This window comes from Lichenostomus cassidix, chromosome 2 (genome assembly GCF_008360975.1).
Source record: "Lichenostomus cassidix isolate B80296 chromosome 2, HeHo_3.0, whole genome shotgun sequence".
Classification (NCBI taxonomy): domain Eukaryota; kingdom Metazoa; phylum Chordata; class Aves; order Passeriformes; family Meliphagidae; genus Lichenostomus; species Lichenostomus cassidix.
The window spans coordinates 104,545,331-104,569,324 of record NC_139482.1 but is presented as its reverse complement, the minus strand read 5'-3'; the positions used below and the strand labels follow the sequence as shown (position 1 = coordinate 104,569,324).

Genomic DNA, 23,994 nt, shown 5'->3' with positions numbered 1-23,994 from the left:
CCAATCTTGTTAATGAAGATATGCTTTTCAAATCTAATCCACTTCCATGCCACTTACCAATAAAGCAATGTCAGCTCAGGGTAAGTAGATGCCCAGAGGGCTTGGCCCACTCAACCCTACTTGGCTGCAACACTTTAAAAGTGTAAGTGGGTCCCAACTTCTGCTTGCTGCAGGGCAAGCACCTCACACAGCTTATTAGTGAGCAGTTGATTTTCAGCAGCTCCTTTATACTGCTGCCTGGGTGCAGACAGCCACAGTTCACAGTAAATCCAAGTCAAGTTCACTTTACATCCTCTGTGTGTGCCACAGGAAAAGAGCTGTGTTAAACAGAAGAGCAGATCCACAGCTTTTGCACCAGGCACTGGCTTGTAACCCCCACACCTTCCTTTTCCACGTGTGGAATAGTTTCGGTATAACTGTAAGATATATTACTCCAGGGAGATTTGGTGTGGAGGGACCTTATCTAGGGTGGTGGTACATGCAGGATGCAGGAGATGGCAGGGTTACAGCAGGACTCAATGTATCCATGTTACAAGCCCTCCAAAGAGGTTACAGAATTTAAAACTCAGCTTTAATAGATCACTCTTCTCTCAGTCAAATTTGCCATTTGAGTCTCTCACCTCACAAACTCCAGAAGAACTAGGTCTATGACTTTCACAACATTTCAGCTTTAGGTGTCCCCATTCCCTTACTTGAACACACTTTTCTATTTCAACCAAAAGGTGTAGTGCTTCCAGACTCCATGTTCTCCACATTAAGTGGTGGGAGCATGTGGTTTCAGAGGACAACAGTATCAACACTTTCTCAGCCTTACATAGAATCAGAATCACCTGACCAAAACCCAAGATGAATGTAAACTAGGAGTTTTAAGTGCCATGTGCTATGGATCAGAAAATAGTCAAAAAACTTGAGCATGATGCTTTGAATTGTATGGCTGTACCACAAATGGCTGAACTAAGGCCTTTGTTACGAAATGCGGCCTTGTCTAGTTAAACCTGAAGTAATCTTTACATTTTAAGGTCTCATCACAAAAGAAGAAGAGAGGAAGAATAATAGTATTGTATTTCAAAGACAATCTATGGCCATTGGGAAATAAATGCTGTATAATTGCTATTTATTTTATATAGCTTTCATAAAGAATATCATTATACCTTACAACTGTAAGGTATATACACAGTAGGGTTTATGAAATCTCAGAAGTAAAGTATTACTTGGAATGTAGTTTCAGATTTACTTTATTCAAAGAGGTGGAATTTTTTTCCTAATTCTTCATGGAGGTAGCAAGAAGTCCAAATCCAGACCCCTTCGCTTTGCAAGCAATCCTACTGAACTTCCTCCAAGCAATGTAAGTGTGCAAGACACTCTAAATGGAAGTTACTGTCTTTAGTTGTGTGCAAGTTTCTCTGGAAAGTACCCTTGTCACCAAAAACAGAACCCAAAACACAGTAAAAATGAAAATTTCAGATGGCCTATAAGACAAAAGACACCACCAAAACAAACAACCTTGAAACATGTACTAGTACTGACTTTCCTCATATGGTTGAGATCAGAGGCAACTAGACCAAAAAAAGTGCCCCTATGCTTTTCTCAGGTGGTAGCCAAAACCTCTTTCTTATATCACCAATGGAGAGAAATAAGGGATGTCAATAAATTAATGTGAAATTATGCCAAGAACAAATCCAGGAATTCCTGCTGACAGTACATGAAATTAAGTGTGGAGTTAAGGACACAAGCACAGAGCCGCACTATGCTTATGCCAACCTCATCTGTAATGGAAAACAGGAGGACATTCAGAAGGAACATACCAAAAAGGAAGGGACACAGTTCTGCTATCAAAAACACAGAAGACTTGAAATGGATGACTTGAGTAGTGGGGACAGAAGCAATGAGGACATGGAACTCAAAACCCACAACAGATGTGACAGAACAACAAGAGCTGTAACATGAAGGTAAGGAAGACCCCTTGTTAATTCAACACACATAAGAACCTATGCCTAAATGACACTGACCATCTCAAGATTCCTATGTGTGGAGCACAACGTTGCTTGCTACCTGGGTTGGAAATTTTTGTTGAAGGAATAGTTTTCTGGTATGTTCAGCCTCTTGGCAGAAAGATTATGAGTTCCTTCAAACTTCTGTCCTTCAAGTAACTTGCATACTCAGGGAAGCCTTGAGAAGCTGGACATTCCTTCCACTGAGCAGCCTGATAGGCTTCAAAGCATATTTAACTATAAGCTGTGTTACTACAGGGTGGAAAATATTAATCAGCTCTAGCCATCTAGGGAGACTGCGGTTATCATTAAGAATATGTGGGACACTCATACAAGAATTCTTTTCCCCTGCCTGCAGGACAAGCTCTCTCAAAGTTTATCTGCTCCAACTTCATGCTTTTGAAAAAAAAGCTTGACTAAATGAATACTTTCAACTAGAGCTAAAGGCAAACACTCCACTGGAACTTTGCCCTAATCAATAGTAGCAATGTTCATGTCACATGAGAGTCAGAGGATAGAATATGGTGCTTACTGAAGTCAGCAAATAAGCTAATTATACTTAGCCTGCTTGAAGAAGCAGACAAGTGAGGTCTGGTCCACCCACATATTAATGCAATCATCATTATCCTTATCCCTTGTTTGCTTTGTGCTCATATTGCAATAAAAACTTGTGCCAAGTGGAGGATGCTACTGACCCCTTGTGGGAGAAACACACATTTAACAATACACAAGCATCAGCGGTGTAATCAGCTCAGAATTACATTTGTCTCCTTACCTCCCAGATTTATTTTTAAGGAAAATTCAGTGAAACGGTGTTATAGTGTTGCAAGAGGTCACTATAGTCTCCCAAGTGTATTTTTACGACTTTAGGCAATTTTACAGAAATCAAGAGCAGTCTAGAGCAGTCAAGTAAGCATCAACAAATCCTAAACATAACAGATATTGCACTGACTTTCCCATAATCTAAAGTCTTGCATTGTTAAAGACAAGAATTTATACATTGCCAGATGGCACAATTCTTGATTGGGAATATAATTTGAACTATCTTAATCTATCATAGCATCACTCCCTAAAAACTGCAAAAAACCCCACCTTACTATCTCTCCTGGAAAATAAGGACATACTACTCTGATGAAAAGGGAACAAACTATTTAAAACCCTAAAGGATTTTTCAGCCAAAACCTTCTCATAAGTATCAAGAAAAGATACAATTCATTCTTGAAAGTAAAAGTTTTCCAATGCATGTCACTGTCTTGAGCAGGGCTGCACAAAGCCCGGGAAGAACTTCAAGGATTTTGTTTCTGATAGCTTGTATATCCTTTCCTTACAGTGGAATACCAAATCTGAAAAGGAAGGCTAATGCTTTTTATTCCAATACTACTGCTAACCTTTACTCCCTAAATGAAACAGAGTACACCCATGAAGAACCACCCTCTGCATTTAATTCATGTTAAATCCAAATGAAGTCTACATGCCTTTACACCATCCCTATCAAAAACAGATGACTGTATATGGGATTTAGCTGGAATGAGTTAAAACAGCAAAGTGCATTATACAGAAATTAATTGTACTACATGGTATTTATAAAGTTATTATAGTTATTTATATTGTACTGCATGAAATAGCCTTCCCAAAATTTAAACCTATCAATACCAAACACGAGCAAAACCCACAGCTTCCACTGCAAACATCAGGGGCTGAAACCCTTGAGACCACAGAGATCAAGTCTTGAACCAATGCCAACACTGCTCCCATCACATTCAGTGAACACATAAGGAGAAATATGTGAACAGCTTGTAAGTCCCAAACCAAGGAACAAGAGGCTATTTCAAATGTATTTCAGCAATTTGCATCAATTATTTTAAAGTAAAAAGTTTTCTCAAAAGTATTTGAAAACACTGTGTTTTCATATAGACCTGTCATACAAGGCTGAAGAAACTTGAAAAATGAAAAGAAACTGTGAAAGAGAGCAACAAACGTTTTATTCTGTCAGTTCCTTTTTTCATCTGTACACTCGGACAAATAAAAACACTAAGCCATATAAGTCAGGTTGGTTTTGTTGCCTTTGATTACATAGACTTTTTTTTTTTACAAATGCATCCATTAAATTGAATCCTAAAAGTACAAACTATGATGCAGCATCTGTTGTCTCAGAATATGGAAGTTACTGTATCTGGCAGGAGATGTTTAAATGATCACATTCACATAGCCAGATCTGTAAAGGCCATTCAATTACAAGTAAACACAGAGTCTAACATACACTTAACAGCAACTCTGGTCAGTAAAACAGTACTATGAACTGCATATTTACAGAAAAATTTGCACATATGCCAGAGATAAAAAATTTAAAACAACCTTTTTGTTGTTACAACATAATCCACCCTTCGAACTTCTGCTGTGCTGCTTTAACAATATTTGTGTACCTCAGAGATTCAAAGGCACGTAGCACTTCTGATGCTTCCACAAACTCATTCTTCAGGAACATATTATAAAAGAATCAGGTTTTTTAAGAACTTTGAACTTTCTCAATGAAGTCTGGTGCACTTTTAAACATTGTACGCCAACAAGTAACTGAGTTTGCAAATATTTTTTCAGGTATACAATTTTCTAATTCCATGGTGACATCTAACATCATTACAACTAAGAAGGAGGAAGACAAATGAGCCACCACCCCTTTTCCAATGTAGTGTGCAAAAAATCAGTATTAATTCAGTCCAATTATACTTTTATATCAAAGCTCTTGAAAATGTCAGGATACATCTTATATGACAAGTTTAACTAACCATACAGTACATCAGCATTTCCTTTGAAAAGCTTAGACCTTGCTAAGGAGTTTTAAATAAGCAATTATATAATGCTATCTGCATACAGAAATACACTACATTCACACAGGCAACCTTAAATTTCTCCAATAAACAGTCATGTCAAAATCTACAGTTTACTGAAAATACAAAGTTGGTTTTAACAAAAGTAAAAATGTTCATGTGATTCAGTAAAACCTGTTTTCTAACATGAATAGCTTGCATTCATAAAGACACTACGGTTGGGACAAGTAAAGTATTTCCTAGAAGCTCAAAATGAGACGAAGTTTTCTAACTATGAAATAGCATGCAAACATACTGATTTGTTGTTGGTTATTTCTCTCACTTACAAAAGATTTACTAGATCAGAGTAAAGCAGGTACTTTTACATGTTTACACAATAGCCTTTCCCTCACACTAAAATTGTCACATACAGAAAATTTTCTCAGCTGTCTTTGACACAAAAGATGCTTCTGTAAATTTGAATATTATGCCCTTCAGACCCTCATGACCAGTGCAACAATTAAACAGCTTTCAGAAAGCTTAACAATACCTAAATTTGCCGATTTTCCTTTACAGAAAGTATATACAAGTTTATAAATCCATGGCAGGGGCATTACAATTATATTAACATCAACTCCTTAACTGGATTCAAAAGATACTTGCATTCTGTGAAGACTCTATGGCTACTGCCCATTCAATAGTTCTATCAAGGCACTGTATAGTCATTAAATCTCTAGTATTCTCCAAGATGTGCTGAAGAATGTTGTGAATGTGTTTAAGTTGTTAAAAAGCCCTGAGTCAGAACTTGTGTATTTACCACAGGCTTAGCTATAAAAATGGCACATACTAAAGCTTCTGCAGACAACAGTTTAGCTTTGTCAACACAAGTTATGAAATGCACAAAAACACAACAGTATAAATTCCAGCAACTTATGCAAGACAGGTATACAACGTACTTTGTGGCAAATCACACACTGCTGTTGTACGCAATTTACACAGTAATTTTTGAAGTAAAAAAGCTCTGCAATGTATTCAGACATCAAAACTGATGAAGCAAAAGAAAACAGATGTGTTCCCTATCCTTTCCCAAAGACAAAGAACAGCTAGAGAAGAATTCAGCACTTTGACAGAAAGGAGGTAGCACTGCTAAAGGTTAGACTGTAGTGTTGTTGGGGTTTGGTTTTTTAAGTGAAAACTTGACCCATGCAGCACAAAGAACAGGATAGGCTCTTCGGTTCACCAGCTGCTACTGGAAGAATAAAATTAAATTTCTGACAATTATTTTTGTAGAGGAAGCTCAGATCACTAGCTGAAAGCAGCTTCTTCAAACAATTTAGTGTTCACACTAACTGCAATTAATACTGCTAAAGATAATTAGGCATACATAAACCTTCATCTCTATAAAACACCTACACAATAAGTACTTAATTATTTTTAAAAGACCATTTCACGTCTTTAAAAGAAGCTGAATTACCAATTGTAAGACTATGCTAACAAGGCACAAGTACTTGTGCAAATCTGCTATATCCTCACCCAGTCCAAGTTAAGAACACCACCTTCTAATCAAACTTTCACATTTACAAAGTAACTTGTTTACTATCTCACCAGTGTATTTTTCAGTATCCACTTCAGGAAAAAGGGATTTCTCCAAACCCCAACATACAAATACACAGTAATCCAACAAATGGAAAGTAGGTAATAACAGCCCAGATTGTGAGAAGTGCCATATGAGCTTGGGCCACAGTAAGTGATGATACAAGTTTTGCCCCCAAAAACGTGGGGGGGGGGGGGGAAGTCAAATATTGTTATACAAAAGTTAAGAATCTACAACTATTAAGGACATTCTGTTAACCTCTTAGGTTGTCTTTATACTTTAAATCACTTGTAGTGATCTGACTGTTTATGTCTCTCAATGAATGGAAAAGAAAGTATTTTACATAAACATCTGAATGTACCTCACACTGAACAATACATATTTTTAGGTGTCTTGTTATTTGTTTCAAGAAACAAATGGAGATATTTCATTCAATTTAATTTCAAAATTGCTATTAAATGCTGGGGGATAGATGTAAGAAACCTTACAACCCTTATATTCTATAATTTCACAGTAAATTAGAGATACATCCCTTACTGATTTTTCTAATTTTCACTTTGCTCAGTTGAATTTAATCTTTCGCTGAAGACATATGCACAGTGGTATTTCCTCAACTCTCCTACTTGTTATGATCACCTTTGGCTTTCAAGTGAGCTTCTGCTTTTCATCCTTCAAATATGTGCTACCCAACTAAACATTTGCACTCTGTGCACATTGCACAGATAACAACAGAATACAGTGAATGACCTTACTGGGTTCCTCAACAATACTAGCTCTCCTTCTACATCTGAATGCAAAGAGAGAGTCTGAATGTAAATATCTATTTCCATAAATAATACTGGATTTGCAAACATTTTTCCTCATTAAGTTTTTTGAAAGGCAAACTGCATAGCCATCTCCAGATGAGATATAGCTCTTCTACATGTCAATAAGAAACCTATTTAAATAATTCAAGCACCTTGTTTAGCTTACCTAGTTTTTCTAATTCAGCTGTTTCTCTTGGCACCAAAATAGCATCAAGCTGACATACTTCAATTTCAACTGGTACACAACATTGCTGAGTGAGTCCAATCACAAACTCCTATGCAGTCACATACATTTGCTGTGACTGCAATATAGGAAACTAAAGCTGCTCCTAAAGCAATACCTTCAGTCATTGTCTCCATTTCCATAGGACTGTGATGGCATGCAAGTACCAAGGGTGTTTAACAGTAACTTACATCTTCTCTATTTAAAAGGAAAAGCCTAACAGAGCACTTACCTAACTATGCTACAAGTGCCTCCTGCAGACCAGAAACACTTAACATTCAACTCCAGTTTCCTACCCAGGATGCTTCAGATCTGTTCTAATTCAGCTGAATTATTCAACTGATGCTAAGCTGGAACACTTCCAAGTAATTCTGGCTTGTTTCAGCCAAAAACAATCAGCAAAAGCCAAATTGCTATATTAAGGTTTCAGTTTTGAGATGAATTATCAAGAAGAGATCCATCCTGCATACGTGCTGACAAGTTTGCAGAGATCCCCTTGAAGAATTAAGAGGACAAAATAAGTCTGCCGGAGACAGAGGAAACCAAGGTACACTGATACACTACAGGCTAAAACTCAGAATGGATCATCAAATGGCACACACTATTACAGAAGTATTTCCAAGGGAAGCCTGACAAGAAACTGAAGCCTACTATAGAAAGTTCAGCTGTAAAACACACTACCAAAAAACTCCCCCAAAAACCAAACCAAGAACCTTAGCGATGTGCATATTGGCCAAAGGAAAACTGCAATGAGCACTCAGATGCATGCAGAGCTCAAGTGGAGATAGCAAAATGTTGAACTGAAAAAAGGCTTCATATCAAAAACTTTCCAAAACTCCTTGAAATTTTGATATTGCAGAATAGGAAGCAAGAAGCAAAAAAAAGGGAAGTCTACTTCATTTGGCCAAGAATACAGATGCAGATTATCTGAGAACAGATGACCACTAGGATACAAAATAAAACAGACTACTACAGTGACTCCAGATTGTGATTGTGTCCAATGATAAAACATTGAAAATAATGAGGAACATTTGGAATGCTGGAAGAGGACTAAAGATGGCTATTTTAAGGCTGTGTATTACATCACTTCATGATGTTAAAAGCCACTCTACATACACTTTTCCAATATATCACTGTACTTGTTTCCTGGAAAACTTGATTCAGTGTTTAAATCTTATTGCTTAAAGGTCTGTCTATCTTTACAGTTTATTAGTAACAGTCTTCTGAGATGTTTGCCAATGTTTGCACAATTCAGGCATATCAACATAAGCTTCACAAGTCAGATTGATTTATCTGAAAATACCACAATTTTATGCCTTTATCCTTACTTGGATCTTTTCATGAACTATCCCTTTGTTCCTATTTTTGACATATGCAATGAGAATTCAATGATAAATTCATCTTAGCTGCAAGTAAGGCACCTAAGTGACTCCAGCATGGATTTTTTTGCTCTTCAAGAGCACCTCGTCCAAATGAAGCCTGCACAACGGCAAAGGGCTACATGAACTATGCACTCAGAAAACTGTTGAATCACTTAGGAGTAAGCACAGATTCCTTTTAGCTGCAAGAGATCCTTAAATCAGCATATTTTCTACCACCAAAAAGGATGAAAGGATGCATTTGTTTTTAAAATGTTAATAATTTGCAGTCCCTGACAGTAGCATTTTGGGGGTCACGAACAGCTCTTCATCACGTCAGTGAAAGCAAACTCCTTCAGCCAAACTCAGCTCAACTAGGCACAGCTCACAAAATTCACTGTTCTGTCAGCAATATCTTCATTTGCAGTATTATTCAGTAATGCTCACAGATAAGTTCTGGTGTTAGTACTGGACTTAGATAAATAATCAGTATTAAATGTTCTCTTCTGCTGTTGACACTGTTTGCCTGGAGACAATAAAACTCACTTAAAAAGAAAGAAATCTTGCAAAATCTCTGGTTTTTTCCAAATTCACAGATCCACAGTTTTTAAATGGCTCTGCATGCATATGTTTCTCCACAACTGATCAAATTCACTCATCTGAAAGGGATAACTGACCCACTGCCCAAATGTTTTCCTTTCCAGTCAAGTTAAAAGCAATTCCATGCAACATCAAGTCTCTAGCAGAATTATGAAGCTCACTATTTAAGTTACTTAGCTTGAACCTGTTAGACTAAAGTGCAGTTTTCGAAACATAATGTTTCTAAAACAGATTTTTCTTTTTACTGTTTCCTACACAACCCATCCTCAGAAACAAAGGGCATGACAAAATCAGAATTACTTTAACATTGTATTCTGAGGCCTGACCTTATAGGAATAGTGTATTTATTATTACTGTGTATATATTTTGTACTGATTTTTCATGACTGTGTATTTCAAGACAGAAATTACTGTGAATCAGAACTGTCACAGGAAACACTGACATTCTCCAGAAAAGCATAAAGCAAAAAAAAACAAAACAAAACAAAAAAACCTAAATATTTATGTTTGGTAGTAACTGACAATATAAAAAAAAATTCCCTTACATCACTTGACATCTGAAACATACACGATACACATGAACAAAACCAAAGTAAGATTGTCCCTTTAAACTTTAAGGGGAAGAAGACAGAAAGAAAATACTTTTATTGGAAAAAAAGACTGCTTTAAATTAGCATTAGGCTTAGATGTTATTTGAGAGTAAAGCTACAAGCTGACTGTTCAAATACTGTTTATTTGGTGTGTTCACAGTCTTTTCAACAATTACTATGTAATGAACCTGTGCTACAGTATTAGAAATGTTTTCATCAGAACCCTTTACTGCCTTTCAGACTTACAGAGATTTAAACCATCAAGATGTCCTTATTCTTTCACAGCCTAGTAAAAGCCACTGGCCCTTGTTTAATACAGAAGGATCCTCCGTTCGATTGCTTTGCGGCATATGGGGCACTCGCTCATCCTGTCTCCACAAAGCTGACAAGTTCCATGGCCACACAGAAAGATCATGTTCTTCAGGCGGTCCAAACAGACAGGACACATAGTCTGGAAAAGATGTTGACAGATTACATAGTCAGTGGTGGCAGTTACACAGTACTGAATATGCAACATATAAATTGTGGAAATTTAACAACAAATATGTCATCCTAAGCATGGCAGATAATTGCCATAGCATAACCCAGCCACTAAGCTAAATTTTTTTTAATTCAATTTTTACTCCAATTGACTTACAATATATGGGCTTTTCCTACTCCATCATGGCACAAACAACTACGCAGATTTTTTCTAAATATGATTCCTTTAATTAAGGCAATCCAGTAGTAGGTTGACATCATATTTTCAATATCATTACCCAAGTTTGCAATATTAAAACATTCTTCAGAAACATTCTCCTTTATGTCACGTAATCTCCCAGGGAACAAAACAGAAACAGCTTGATGTATGCAATGCTTGGGTAATGATTTACAAATTTCTTCTCAGGCTATCTAGCCATATACTTACCTCTAAACACCAAGCACTCAACATATGCAGAAGGAATAAGAATCTTTCATAATCAATATGATATGTAAAAATTTAGTACTTTGTTTGTGGAAGTTATCTAGATTTTCCATCAAAGGAACACCTCAAGTTTCAAATTAAGAACATTTTAGTAAATCTGTAACCTTCACTTGTAACAGCAGCACAGCAAACTTTTAAAATCAGTTTTAATTGCTGAATGTAAAGTGATAGCCAATGCCCAAAAAAGATCTTTTCAAGTTCTTCAACACCAAAATTCATTTTGTACCAAGCCACTAAGGAACAATGTCCTTCACCTTTTGTCATATGCAGAAACTGAAGTTTTCATAGGGCATGTTCCTTCACCATAAACATATTGCAGCCATATTAGGATTTCATTTTTAACAGTTTATCAAATGTTAGTAAATGAATAGGTGGCACAACAGATGAAAATTGTTAAGACCATTTTGTAGTAGATCAAATCAAATCTAAGATGTCCTCAGAAGAGACATACTACATATATCTAACAATTATAAATGTTGATCTCATACATAATATGAAATACTGACAAGGCTCATATTTCAAATACAAATTCATTTTATCACCATCTTGCACCTGTGACTTGTTTCTGTATTCACCATTGGGGCTTTACTTCGATTTGTTCATCACATGAGAGGGAATCCATACCTAGGTACCCTATTCAGTAAAACCCTAAAGCATTTTCTATGAAATCAGTAAGTATTACTTCCTATGGTAGATAGCTTATTTGAAGACCTAAAAAATTCACCATAATTCTGCTTAAGAGTTTAAATTGGCATAGAATCTGGCCAAATTACTGTTTTAATTTCCAGGATACTAGTATACTGGGCTAGCAGGAACATAACACTTCCAGGTACAATCTTAAGTCAATTTATGTTTAAAAAAAACCCTAAAGGGGGGTGTGCTCCAGCTTTGCCAGAATTTCCACAGTACTGCAACAAAACATTCTCAAACTAAAACTTTGCAGAGGACTGCCTGTCAGTCCCACTTATTTTCTCATTCACACTAAGTCACCACCTGCACATCCCACATATCAGTGGGACCTTTAGAGTATTCTTCCTTCATTACCTCACAGACTGCAGATATCAGTGAAACAGCTATTTCCAATGCAATGAATAAACCAGCTGTGTGACAAGTGTCTATAAATTGACAGCATTGGCATGATGACCGTTCCCAAAGAATTAACAAAGCAAACACGAATCTTCTGTTTGGGAAAATCCCCAATGTGTAGCCTTTCTTCTATGTTTTAGCTAATTATTTGCTTTTGTGTCTAAATATAATGTCAGAATTACTGAAGTTACAAGGGTGTATTTCTCTCCAAATGCCAAATCACCATTTAAAAATGAAAACATCCATTAAGTGACTCAGAAATAATAAAAAAATAAAACCTGTTGGAACACCATTAGTTCAAACTGTTTCATTCAGTAAAGCACAGAAATCCCAACATTTTCATTTTATACATATACAGTATTAGAAAAATTGCCCAATTTCTCCTGCTTAGTACAAAAGTTGAATATTTAAAATACATTTGCTGTTTAATTTCTTAACATGATACTATCTTAACACTTAAGTTACTTCACACAGTAGGAGAACTCAGCTGGCAGGAACAACAAGCTTCCTGTTTTACACACAATTTTATTCTGACAGGCTTGTCTCAATTAGTCCAACAGTTTCCCAGTTGGATACAAGCCCAGATAACTGAGTTTTATCCAACTCAGAAGGAGAATTCCTCACTTAAACACCATCTTACATGTACTTTTACAGTGAAAGAAAGTTCACTGCAAACCTTATGCCCCATTCAGGCAGTAGAAAATAAGGAGTGAAAAACAAGTAGTACCTGTAACTATTGTACTGTTAGTTTGTTACAACATCCTCTGCATGAAATCCCATTTTTTATCGGCCTGAAATAATTGACTCCTGACTTCTGACGGAAAATAAATAGTATAAAAAGGCACTTTGCCGGTTCAATATGAGAATTACTTCTTCCAATAAGTACTCTGGAAAAGTGCTCATTACTCCTTAAGTGTAACTGGGTTTGCAATTTAAGTAATTTTCTTGCCACTAACAAGGTGGTTTAAATTGCTTGTAGTATCAATTCCTCACTGTTAAAAACAGTTTTTACAACAATATACAGGTGCACAGTGACAAAATAAATTTATTTTTAAGGATAAAGAAAGTGATGTAAGTATGGTGAAGGAACATACATAAGATATTAGACAGATGATGGTGATTATGTATGAAATGGAGTGAAGGTATTGCAATTACAGTCATAAGGGTTCACATTCAGGGAATCCCTGCAGAATGGTGTGGTCATCAGATGTGGGAGATTCTGTTGACATCAGCATCACTTCTGCTTGGCATCAGAAATGGTTTTAAAAGCTTGCTGCACTAACATATTAGATTATCATTGAAGGTATGAGTTGAAACAAAGGCTTATACCTGCTGAAAGAGAACAAATTAATTTTAAGTAGAAAAACACCAATTTAACATGAAGACTGAACTGTTACAGCACAAATCAAAAGAGTACACAATTATAGTGGAATGCTGTGCACAAATTTAAAAGCACAAATTTAAAAGATGAGATGATCAATTTTAAACAAATCTGACTTGCTACTCAAAAGTATGATAGACAACTTGCACTGTCACAAGACCAAGCACAAGACACTAAAGAAACCACAAGAGACTCTCAAGCCAAGAGGCACCTCTTTCTAGTCAGAGGCAGTGAATAATTCTGGCAGCTGGCTAGCAAATCCAAAAGGTTAGACAAAATCATAGAGAATAAAACAACACACCTAAGGAAAACTGAAAAAATAAAACCCCAAAACCCTGAGGTCATATCTAATCAAGAAGAAAAACAGTAATATAAAGTGGTTTTCTTTTTGTGTGCCTATACGTAAGAATATCAGCACACCCAAACAAAACTCTACTCTTTTGTAGTTCCTGATGTACCCTGAAAAAATATATCTGAAGAAAATAGATTACTTGCATTTAAGCATTCATTTGCATCTTTTGCATGGATCATTTCAAATGCCAAAAGAGTAACCTTATTCTTTCCATTCAATGCTAAAAAATAAAGCAGAAGCTAAACAGTAGATGCAAGTCAAGACTTCAGAGATGACAGTAACATCTGAAGTGTCTACCTAAGACAGATATGCATTTTCAAATGACAAATTTCAATCTGCACGATCTTTTTCAAATAAAAACTACATAGGAAACTGGTTCAGTCACCATATGACAGGAACAGCTCTTCACAGACTTTCAGTTGAGCATATCAGCTTCCAAATTCAAGGCATTTAGAGATATGGGCCCTAAAAATGGCCATCTAAATACTTTAGCCCTAGCTTTCATGCACATGAACAGCTGAAATCAGTAACTACCAGGACTAGATGTGATGCTGCAATCACTGAAGTATTATGGACCGCTGGTAAGCCTACTAGAGGAAAAGGCAAGCTAGAACACCTCAATTTCCTGTATCCATGAAATGTTTCTTCCAATTGTGTTATACACAGGGAAGCAAAAAAATCATGTTATCAGGGTTCTAAGAGAGTAAACTCATCCAGTAGTCAGATACTCCAGATTCCTTACTGCTGAAATATCTGCAAACACTACACATAATTACAGAAGATAATGTTAACACCTGAATTTCAAATATTCAAATTACATGTATAGTACTTTCAGAGTTTTAACTTTTTGAACACACAGTTTTTTGAAGAGTGTGTTCATTACACCCTTCATATGATAGATAACTGTCAGCCATTGTTCCAAGGCAGCTAATGAACAGACAAGTCAAGGTTAAGGTAGATACAGAAGAGTGAAGATGACCCATTGTTGCTATTGTTCTGTGAAAACAACTTCTGCTGTACCTACACGCTCAGGTCAGCTAAACTGTCAAGAGAATGCACTGACTGAGCAGAGCATTCTGTTTTTTTAGTCACATCAACACACATGCTGTAATAGATGGATTATCAAACATGGCCACTTGATTTTTTTCTTTTAACTCTGTACATAGAGGACATACAAGCCACATCACACAAAAAATACTAGTTATTTAACTGAAGTTAAAGAGCTGATGCATTTCAACGTGTCATTTTGCTTTAAATAATAGAGGATACACTGGCTTTTTCAATTAGCTTAGTGGTCCTTACTATTTTTATCCAGCACTTTTACCTGTTCCTTGATGTCTTGCAACTGTTGCTGCAGCTTCTGTACATCTGCATTGACATTAGTGTTGTCTTTGTCTTTCTGCAAAACTGGAATGTTTCCACTTGCTGTAACATGAAGAAAATAGACATGTGATCGTGCAGCAGTTCAATCAGCCAGGAATAATTACTTCCAGTGTCACAGCTACAATTTTTCAATTATCTGAAAAAATGTTAGTCAAACATCATTGATAATCTATCTAAATTCACTACACCATCCCTGCAGCTCAACAAGGAATTTCTTTGAGTTTAGTGGCAACATTTCTTTGACAAGTATTTCCATAATAATGATGTTTGTAGTTCCTCAATGTTCTCAGAATTCTTATTTGCCAGTGAAGGTCCTGACGCAAATATTTTTTGCTTACGTTTAAAGACAAAAAAGCAAAGTCCTTTCACATTGAAATGACTTTTTGTCTACAGAGATGATTCTATTTGGTGTTCAAAATTGCGCAAGTGTCTTGGAAGCAGTTTGCTCAAAATTTGAACAAGCTCAGATTAGTTTTGCTATATTTGACAGATCTGGGAAGCAATCTCACTATATGAAACTATATGAAATGGAATTGTCAAGTCTTAAATTTCCAGCATAAGTATGAAAACCTGTTTTTAATGATTATTCTTATATTTATGTATTTCAGAACATTATGACAAGAATGAACTAATATTTCAATTACCATAAACTCAAGTGAAATACTGTGTACCACATATACACACACAGGGAAAATATAAATAATTCACATAAATTACTCCAAAAAGTCACAAGAAGCTTAAAAACTAGTCAAAGCAGAAGATGTAAAACTGGATGTTCTGTCAGGAAAGTTGCTTGTACCTAGATGCAAAATACTTACCATTCCTTCAGAGTTCCAGAGCTAAGAAAAAATATATGTGCTTGCTCATTTGCACAATTACAGACAATCATCAGCTTTTACTTCTTAGGGCATTAGTAAGTAGCCAAGTAATCACACATGTTTTGGATTCTACTCTGAATGCCGGAAGGGATTCTCCAGTGTAATGACTAGTGGTGTTACCACATTTGCTGCTACCAGTGCAGAAAGTAGTGCAAACAGCAAATGAATACCTGGGTTAACACTGTTTTCATTAAACTTTTCTTCAGAAAGGAGAGAAATATTTAGATCATTTAAGAGAATGAGAGAAAGTTGGTGGAGGAACGTGAAAGAGTATGGGCTCTGCAGTCACTCACAAATATCATCACTGGTATCTTCTGTACCTTTCCCTCCGCAGCACATTATGAAAGGCACTCTTCGCTCAACCACTGCCCGACACTGTACACATTTCTTCATCAAGCTTGCACAATCTGAGGGGACAGAAAAATAAATCAACTCTGATTTCTGCTACTTCATTTTTCTTCTTTTCTATCCATGTGTTTGTTTATTCACAGTAGCTATACAGCAATGACGTAACAGATGCTTATAATACAAAGAACTACTTCAGCTCATCTTTACGTAATTTTCTGCAAATCACACCTAAACAATGTCTCGTTTGGGATTCAAAGTAAATCTCTACCTCCTTTTGGAATATTTCAAGTGAACAGGTTCCTCTTTCTCCAAATGGATGTCTAGTCCACAAGAATTACAGAAGTTAAAAGGTAATCACACACATTTGAGATGAGAACTTCCAAGAATGTCCTGGCTATCTGCTTTTTTCTTTAGAACAAAGGATCTCACTAACTGTCCTAATGCTCCAGGGCCAAAGAGGTGCAGCTCTTTACCCTTAAGAGTACACCTACATCAATTGATATAATCCCATAAAGGGGGCTGTAATTTTTCTGCAAAAGGCAAGTTATTGTCTCATAAATGCTGAAAGGTTACTGTGAATCCATAGAGTGGGTGCTATAAAACACACAAACTTGAAGACTCTCTCTCATCCTGCTTGAACAGTATGTCCACAAAAGATCTGGAAAGAAATCATTTACAACTGTTAAACCTTTTGCTGTCCTTGTTACAGCTTCGACTCAGTAATGTATATTACACTGCTGAAATCCTTCACTGCAGTAATCACTCTTTTTGTTGTCTTCTTTCCTGGGAAATGATTCAAAAAACCTTCTCTCATCATCTTCCAACTGCAGTGAAAAAGGCCAGATTGGGATAACTATAGTCAGTGATTCAATGTCAGCTGCCTCAGTCAGAACAGAGTAAGAAATCAGACTTCTTTAGCAAGACCAAAGTAAGCAGTTACTCATGGGAACGATTACCTTTCCTCTTACATCCTCTTCATCAATAAGGACTGCTCTTCTCTAGGGAAGTGACCCTTCAACAAAGCCCTAAAATGTCTGGAGATATGGTGGTAGCTGCATTCTTATCCACATATACTCAAAATCAAAAAATTTCTGGATATCTCCCATGTATTTTATCACTACACAGGATAAACCAAAGTGAAACACAACTGGTGCTCTTTGCAAAGATACAGGATGCAACTTCTGGGGAAAAATATAGCCCTTCTGCTAATCTGTAGATTAGTAATGAAGCATACTAAGTATTTATTTACAACATTCTTTTAAAACACCATTTGCATATCTGAATGCCCTGAAAAACCTGCAACAAAACAACAAAATTAATTCTAATTACTTCTGAAGTGTTAACGATATACAGTGGGCTTCTATAATCTGAGCAAGCCTACGCACAGTTAAGATAATTCAGATGCAAGAGCATATGCTTTCTAAATTTTTGAAAATCTCTACTTTGTCCTCCAATTATTACCAGCATGACAAATAATGCCAACATTCTGACAATCACACCAGACTACCAAGTAAATTGAACCTGAAATCAGATTACTAATGACCTTTTAGCAATCTGATTTAAAATGTTCTGTTTCACGATTACTTCAAAAAGTGCTTTTGTCAAGTTACTTACTCTCACAGGCACACATATGACCACAAGGCTGGAAGAGCACTGCTGCCTTTTTGTCTGAACATACTACACATTCTTCAATCTGTAAAGAAAAACACACACATATGAGTAAAGTTTATCTCCTGGCTCTCTACATTAATTTGCAAGGCATATGGACTTCAAGAATCTCCATCTAGTGAGGTTTTTTTAACTAATTCAATGCCTCAAAATGCAACTCATTTGAGTTATTACACTAACTTTTAATAACAGATATTTACTGGCAATTTATATACATTCAGTACAATGACAGGCAGAGAGAAGCATTTCTTTTTCTTTATTCTTTTCTCCTTCTTTATTCCACCACACATACTTAAATCAGGGTTGTTCAGACTGAAGAAGAGAGGTCTCTGGGGAGATGCTATTACAGCCTTTCTGTATTTAAAGGAGGCTTACAAGAAAGATTGGAACAAACTTTTAGCTGGGCCTGTTGGAGTAGTACACGGGGTAGTAGTTTTAGACTAAAAGAAGGCCAATTTGGACTAGATATAAGAAAGAAATTTTTTATGATGAGAGTAGTGAAACACTGGAACAGGTTACCCAAAGAAGTGGTAGACAATCCATCCCTGGAAACATTGAAGGTCAGGCTGAACAGGGCTCTGAGCAACCTGATCTCGCTGAAGATGTCCCTACTCATTGCAGGATATTAGATGTCAGCTACATGACTAATTTTAAAGGCTCCTTCCAACATTCTGTGATCCTCTGAAATTCACTTAAAAAATACTCTTACAGAAATGTTTCAATATTCTGGGTTAGGGTTTCTCAAGTCCTTTAATGTGAGAGCTGTATATACCATGAAATCATAGAATGGTTTGGGTTGGAAAGGACCTTAAAGATCATCCAGTTCCACCCCTTGCCATGAGCAGGGACACTTTCCACCAGACAGGGTTACTCAGGGCCCCATCCAACCTGGCCTTGAACACTTCCAGGGATGGGGCACATATAGTATGGTCACAGACATCACATACAATTCCATTTATACTGGCCTGGACCACCTCTCCCAGTTCATAGAACCATTGTCCTGATTCATTAATTTCTTAGCCTTGCAGACATTATTGCAAGCTTTTATACAGAAAAGTGTAAGAAGTATTGACCAGATATTCCAATCTCTCAAACCAATGCAGTAAAAGAAATCAGAGGAAGGTGATCCACAAAGCTTAGTTTTCACCTGGGAAAGCTGATTTGCATAGATTAGCTTAGTTAGATGGATGAGTAGGGGCAGAAGCCTCACTTTGCTGTTCCAAATCACCCAGTTGCAGAATCCTTTCACTGACTATAATGAAAGTCTAAAGAAAAGGAGCTCCCACTATGTTAACAGTTGGCTTTTGAAAATATGCAGCGCAGGACAGTGAATAGTATAAGAAGAAGAGAGTGAGTAGTAGAAACAGTACACATTTATATTTACAATTCTTATATTTACTCTGAGGTGGAAGAACTAAAACGACATACCACAGAAGCAGACTAATCAAATATGTTTGGGAAAAAAAAATACAGTTTGGTTTCCTAAAAAAAAAAAAACCAACAAAAACACCACCCAAAAAGCCAAAAAGCCCCAGTCAAACAAACAAAAACAGCAAACAAAAGAAACCATAAGCCAAACCAAAACCCAACATAAACACAAGTGCAGAACATGATTTTTTTTTTTTAACAGCTGGAAAAAAAACCAGGACAAGACTCAGTGATTACAGGGAATAAAAGAAAACGTAAACAAAAAGGTAAGAGGGATATACCCATGTATAAAAACTACTTGGGAATAACCATTTGAGAAATATTGATCTACAAAATAGGGCATGACTGGTTGAAAGTCTGAAGGAAAAAGGATAATGAAATTCATGTTTCCAAAGAAAGAGAAGGTGAAAGCTGAAAGTAATTATTATATTCAAAACTAAGTACATTTTAACTCAGTTTACAGACAAATCATCTTTCAAGCAGCCCTAAGGAATAAAAGAACTCAGAAGAACTAAATATTACTGAGGGAAATTATACTTCAGAAAAAGCAGCAATTTATCTTAACACGAAGAAAAGAATACCATGGCAGGGGGGAAACAGTCTATTTCAATAAAGCATCCGCAAGTGACTATCAGGAACTCTGAGGACCTGAACAATAAAGACCTTGCAAGATAGGGAGAGGTAGGTAAGACAGGCAAACAGAAAAGAGCAAGATATCATTATGATGCAAAATTAATTCCATCCAGTGAGACATATGCAAGGCATAATGCCATGTAAAATATGCTATATATTTCCTTGACATCTTTTTTCCCTTTTTTTTTTACTTTTCCATTAAAAAAGAGAACCAACAAACTTCAGAGGTTTTTACCTTTGTCCTAGACTGAACTTGTTCTTTACAGATGAGGCATTTTTTCACCCGTGGTGAGCACAGAGAACATGTGGCAATGTGGCCACATGGGCCAAACAGAGTATCTCTCTTCATATCTGAACACACCATACATTCTTCTAAGGTTTCAGAATCATTGTTGATCATCGACGGACTTCGGGAACCAACCTGGCCACTACAAAGAAATCTTGCAGTCAAACTTTCAAGAACTACAAAAAAATAAAATCTTAATTTAAAATGCACATCAACTGGTTGTTCATATACTCCTATGCACTCGGGCATCAATGTGTGATCATAAAGCAATCTGAACTGCCTTTTCCAAGATATACAGTTGACACTGGAGTGCAAGGTCACACACTCAGATAAAACACTGTATAGAAACAGGACACACAAATCAGGATAACATGTCGTGAACGCAAAAAGCTCCCCTCTCTCTTCCTAAAAGCCTGCTTTACTAAGAGAGCCATGCTCTGTGATTCCGAGGCCACACGCTGCAGCCCGGCCTCTCCCATCCCCAGCGCCGGCACCGCCTGAGCCCTGCGCTGCAGCTCCGCGCTGCGCTCGCCCGCAGAGGGCGCGCCTGCCCAACCTGCCGCCTGCCAAGGGCGGCCTGGGGAACAGCCACGGGATGAGGGCGGGACAGATCAGATGGACACACACACTCGGAAATAGGCACCTTACTCCTAACCAGGGCAAAGTCAATAAAAACAACCTCTCTCTGTCACATTTTGAACGTACAGTTTTGATTTCCACACAGGAATTAAGGATGAGAGTCGTTCACAGCAATAGGTGTGGAACACAACTAGGACAAGGTGATCCATCTCATACTGCATGGAGCTGGTAACACGGTACTTCATTGAGATCGTTATTCCTAAAGACATCACACCTACTCCCTCGTTCTCTTTTTACAGAATCATACAGGCATGCAGATTAACAGGTACTCAGTAGGTCACCTTCTCAAAGCAGCATCAACACTGAATTCATATCAGGTTATATCGGGCTTTGCCCTTTTCAGGCATTAAAACTTCTACGGACGGAGATTTCACAACTTTCCAGGCCAACCTGTTCGCAATGCTTAGTTATACTTCCACTGATTTTCCTCTGACCGCCTTGTGAAGTTCCACCAACTTCCAGCTGAAGATCATCACCTTCCCATTCTCCCCCTTCCCCATATTAACATGCATGAAAGTTCTCTAAGACTTGGATAAGTTTCAACTAAAGTATTTGCAAATAGCATTCATTGTACCATAAAACCCTAAAGAATTAACTAAGAAAGGCCAAATCCTAAAAAAAACCCGACAAAAGAAAACAAACAAAGAACTCCAGCAAACCCCTGAACTCGTTTAATGCTATTGCTAATTAAAGGGACAATATTTTAAATAAATCAGGTAATTTGTGGAAAGCAGAAAATTGGAAACTGTATTTTATGAGTATACAAACCTGACTTTTTCTTTGTGACATTTAGCCAATGCTTTGCAGAGACTTGGATCTGGGCAGAGATCAAGAGGGGACTGACCCTTCTTGTTACGAATGCCGAGGTCAGCTCCGTTGGCTGCCAGGAAGCAGGCAATAGATGCAGCACTCTTCTTCTCTGCTCCTTGAGTGCCAAGTCCCATTATTAACTGAAAGAAAACAAACATGTAAGCAAGAAAGACTCTCTAAACAGTTAAGAATCATCTGGCTAAAGGAAAACTACTTGACATGCACACATGCACATATATGCATAAATCTGCAAGCCCAAGGAAGTGTCTCTAGAACTAAAATCAAAACAATTGCCGCATTTTGGGTCAGCTATACCCAGCCTTCCTTTAAGGAACTAAAACTCAGCAAGGAATAGTTCAACTATTGAAGCGCTCAATGTCCTGCACACCTATACTCACGTGTGAAGTGGCTGTGCTTCTATGTAAGTACTGTAAAGGGCAAAGTTCCAGTGGGTATATTCAGAACACAGTTCAGAATACTCAAATTGCTCAGTTCAGACAAAATGCTACCACCGCACTTGGACTGAAAACACAGTTGAGCAGAGAAACGAATGCACACCTACTTTTAGTCTAGAAAGAAAGTACCTGCCCAGGAAAGTAACTGAATTTCAGTCTTTCTCAGCCTGGATGGACTAAAAGTCACCCACTGTCCCTCCTGTCTAATCGCATAATGCTACTTTGCCCTTTTACAGCTGTTACTATATCCTTGTGTTACTGCTTCACAGGGTCAGCCAGAAACACTAAGAAGGCTCACAACCATAGCCCAGCAAGGAGAGGATTCCCCTACTCCAGAGCATTCAGGACCTGCTCCCAACATGTTTTTGTATTAAAGCTTGATCAGATAAAATGCATTACGTACAACATAGATTACACAACACAGAGCTGCTGGCATCCCTAAGAATCCCTCCATCAAACTACACTTCCTGTATTCAAAGGAAGAGCTTTGGCACAGCTAGGGCAGCTCCAACTCAAGGAACCCAATTGCCTAGGCAAGCTTTTTTTTTAAACCTCAGTCTGTAATTTTTTTAAATTACAAATTGTTATATCAGAATGTATCACTGAGTCTGCAAGACTCTTGAAGGTCCCTTTATGAATTCAGACACTAGTCCTGCATTCTTCCTTATGATTAGGTAAGAACAACATAGCTCCAAATGCTTCATACCAGGAAAATCAGTAAGTTATGGAAACGAATTGTTTGTGGTGTTCAGAAAACAGAAAATTTTCATTTATCAATTGACACCATTTTTCTGCACTTCAATTACAGCACTGGCTGAGGCAAAGCAGAGATTTTATCTAACTTCAGTCCTAGTACTTTGGACCATAGTATTAATCCAGGCAAGGCAGCACAACACCCAGTGAAACTGATTTGCTCCAAGGCTAGCAGAGTAATCACAGAACAGCCATCTGCATTAGTCACAAAAACCTTAGGTCCTAAAATACCTCTGCATGCTGCACAATTTGAAAACACCAGGACAACGTTGCATCCTATGACACTTCTCAGGAGCTCTGAAACTTTTCAGGCACAAAGAATGAGAACACAGAAACAACCCATGCACAAAATATTCCCCAGTATGTCTTAGTGTCCAGTATGGCTGCAGCAAGCTACCTCTGGAGGGGGCTGGCCCTGAAATGCATTGACACAGGCCAGTCACAGCTAATTCACCAGTGAGGGAGAAGACTCTGTAATCCACAAAACCCATATAAGTATCATCTAAGTAATTGTAACTAGTGAGCAGCCTTTGAAGCTGTGAACACCTCCCATTAATTTCTTTTGAGTTAGGATTTAGTCAGTGGCATCATTTAAAAGCATTTTAAGGGTCAGAAAGACACCCAGATTAAAATATATTACACTAAATGACCCTGGGAATAATACATTTATTTGGGATAAAAAGTACTCTAGGCCAGAACACTGCATCTGTAATAAAGCAACTCAAATTACTTTTTTGTGGTGGTGAAGACTATACTTCAGAAAATTTCTCTTCTCAGCTGTACAATCACCACAATATGCCAGATGGAAAACTTCAAAATCATTTAAAGAAGCAGGGAACACTGCTCCCCACACTTGAGCACAGAAATTTTTTTCACAATGTCACCTAAAGTGAGAAGGACTTTGTGTACTATCAAGATTGATCACTATATGTATTTTAAACAGTCTATCAAAAACTCAGCTGAAG

At 37.2% G+C, this 23,994-nt stretch overlaps 1 protein-coding gene across 3 annotated transcripts in view; it reads right to left on the bottom strand.

Moving 5' to 3' along the window:
• Nucleotides 1-3,951: 3,951 nt before the first annotated feature.
• The window catches only part of MIB1 (MIB E3 ubiquitin protein ligase 1), an 80,314-nt gene continuing 60,271 nt past the window's right edge, over nucleotides 3,952-23,994 (bottom strand). For 2 of the 3 annotated variants that reach the window (XM_085052683.1, XM_085052681.1), the window contains exons 16-21: nucleotides 21,780-21,961; nucleotides 20,322-20,514; nucleotides 17,972-18,050; nucleotides 16,303-16,416; nucleotides 15,073-15,173; nucleotides 3,952-10,416 (exon numbers count right to left, since the gene is read on the bottom strand). In XM_085052683.1, the coding sequence (XP_084908809.1) occupies nucleotides 10,276-10,416; nucleotides 15,073-15,173; nucleotides 16,303-16,416; nucleotides 17,972-18,050; nucleotides 20,322-20,514; nucleotides 21,780-21,961 (810 nt within the window). In that variant the 3' untranslated portion in view covers nucleotides 3,952-10,275. The remainder of the gene's footprint in view (nucleotides 10,417-15,072; nucleotides 15,174-16,302; nucleotides 16,417-17,971; nucleotides 18,051-20,321; nucleotides 20,515-21,779; nucleotides 21,962-23,994) is intronic. The other variant, XM_085052682.1, reaches the window with a different exon arrangement.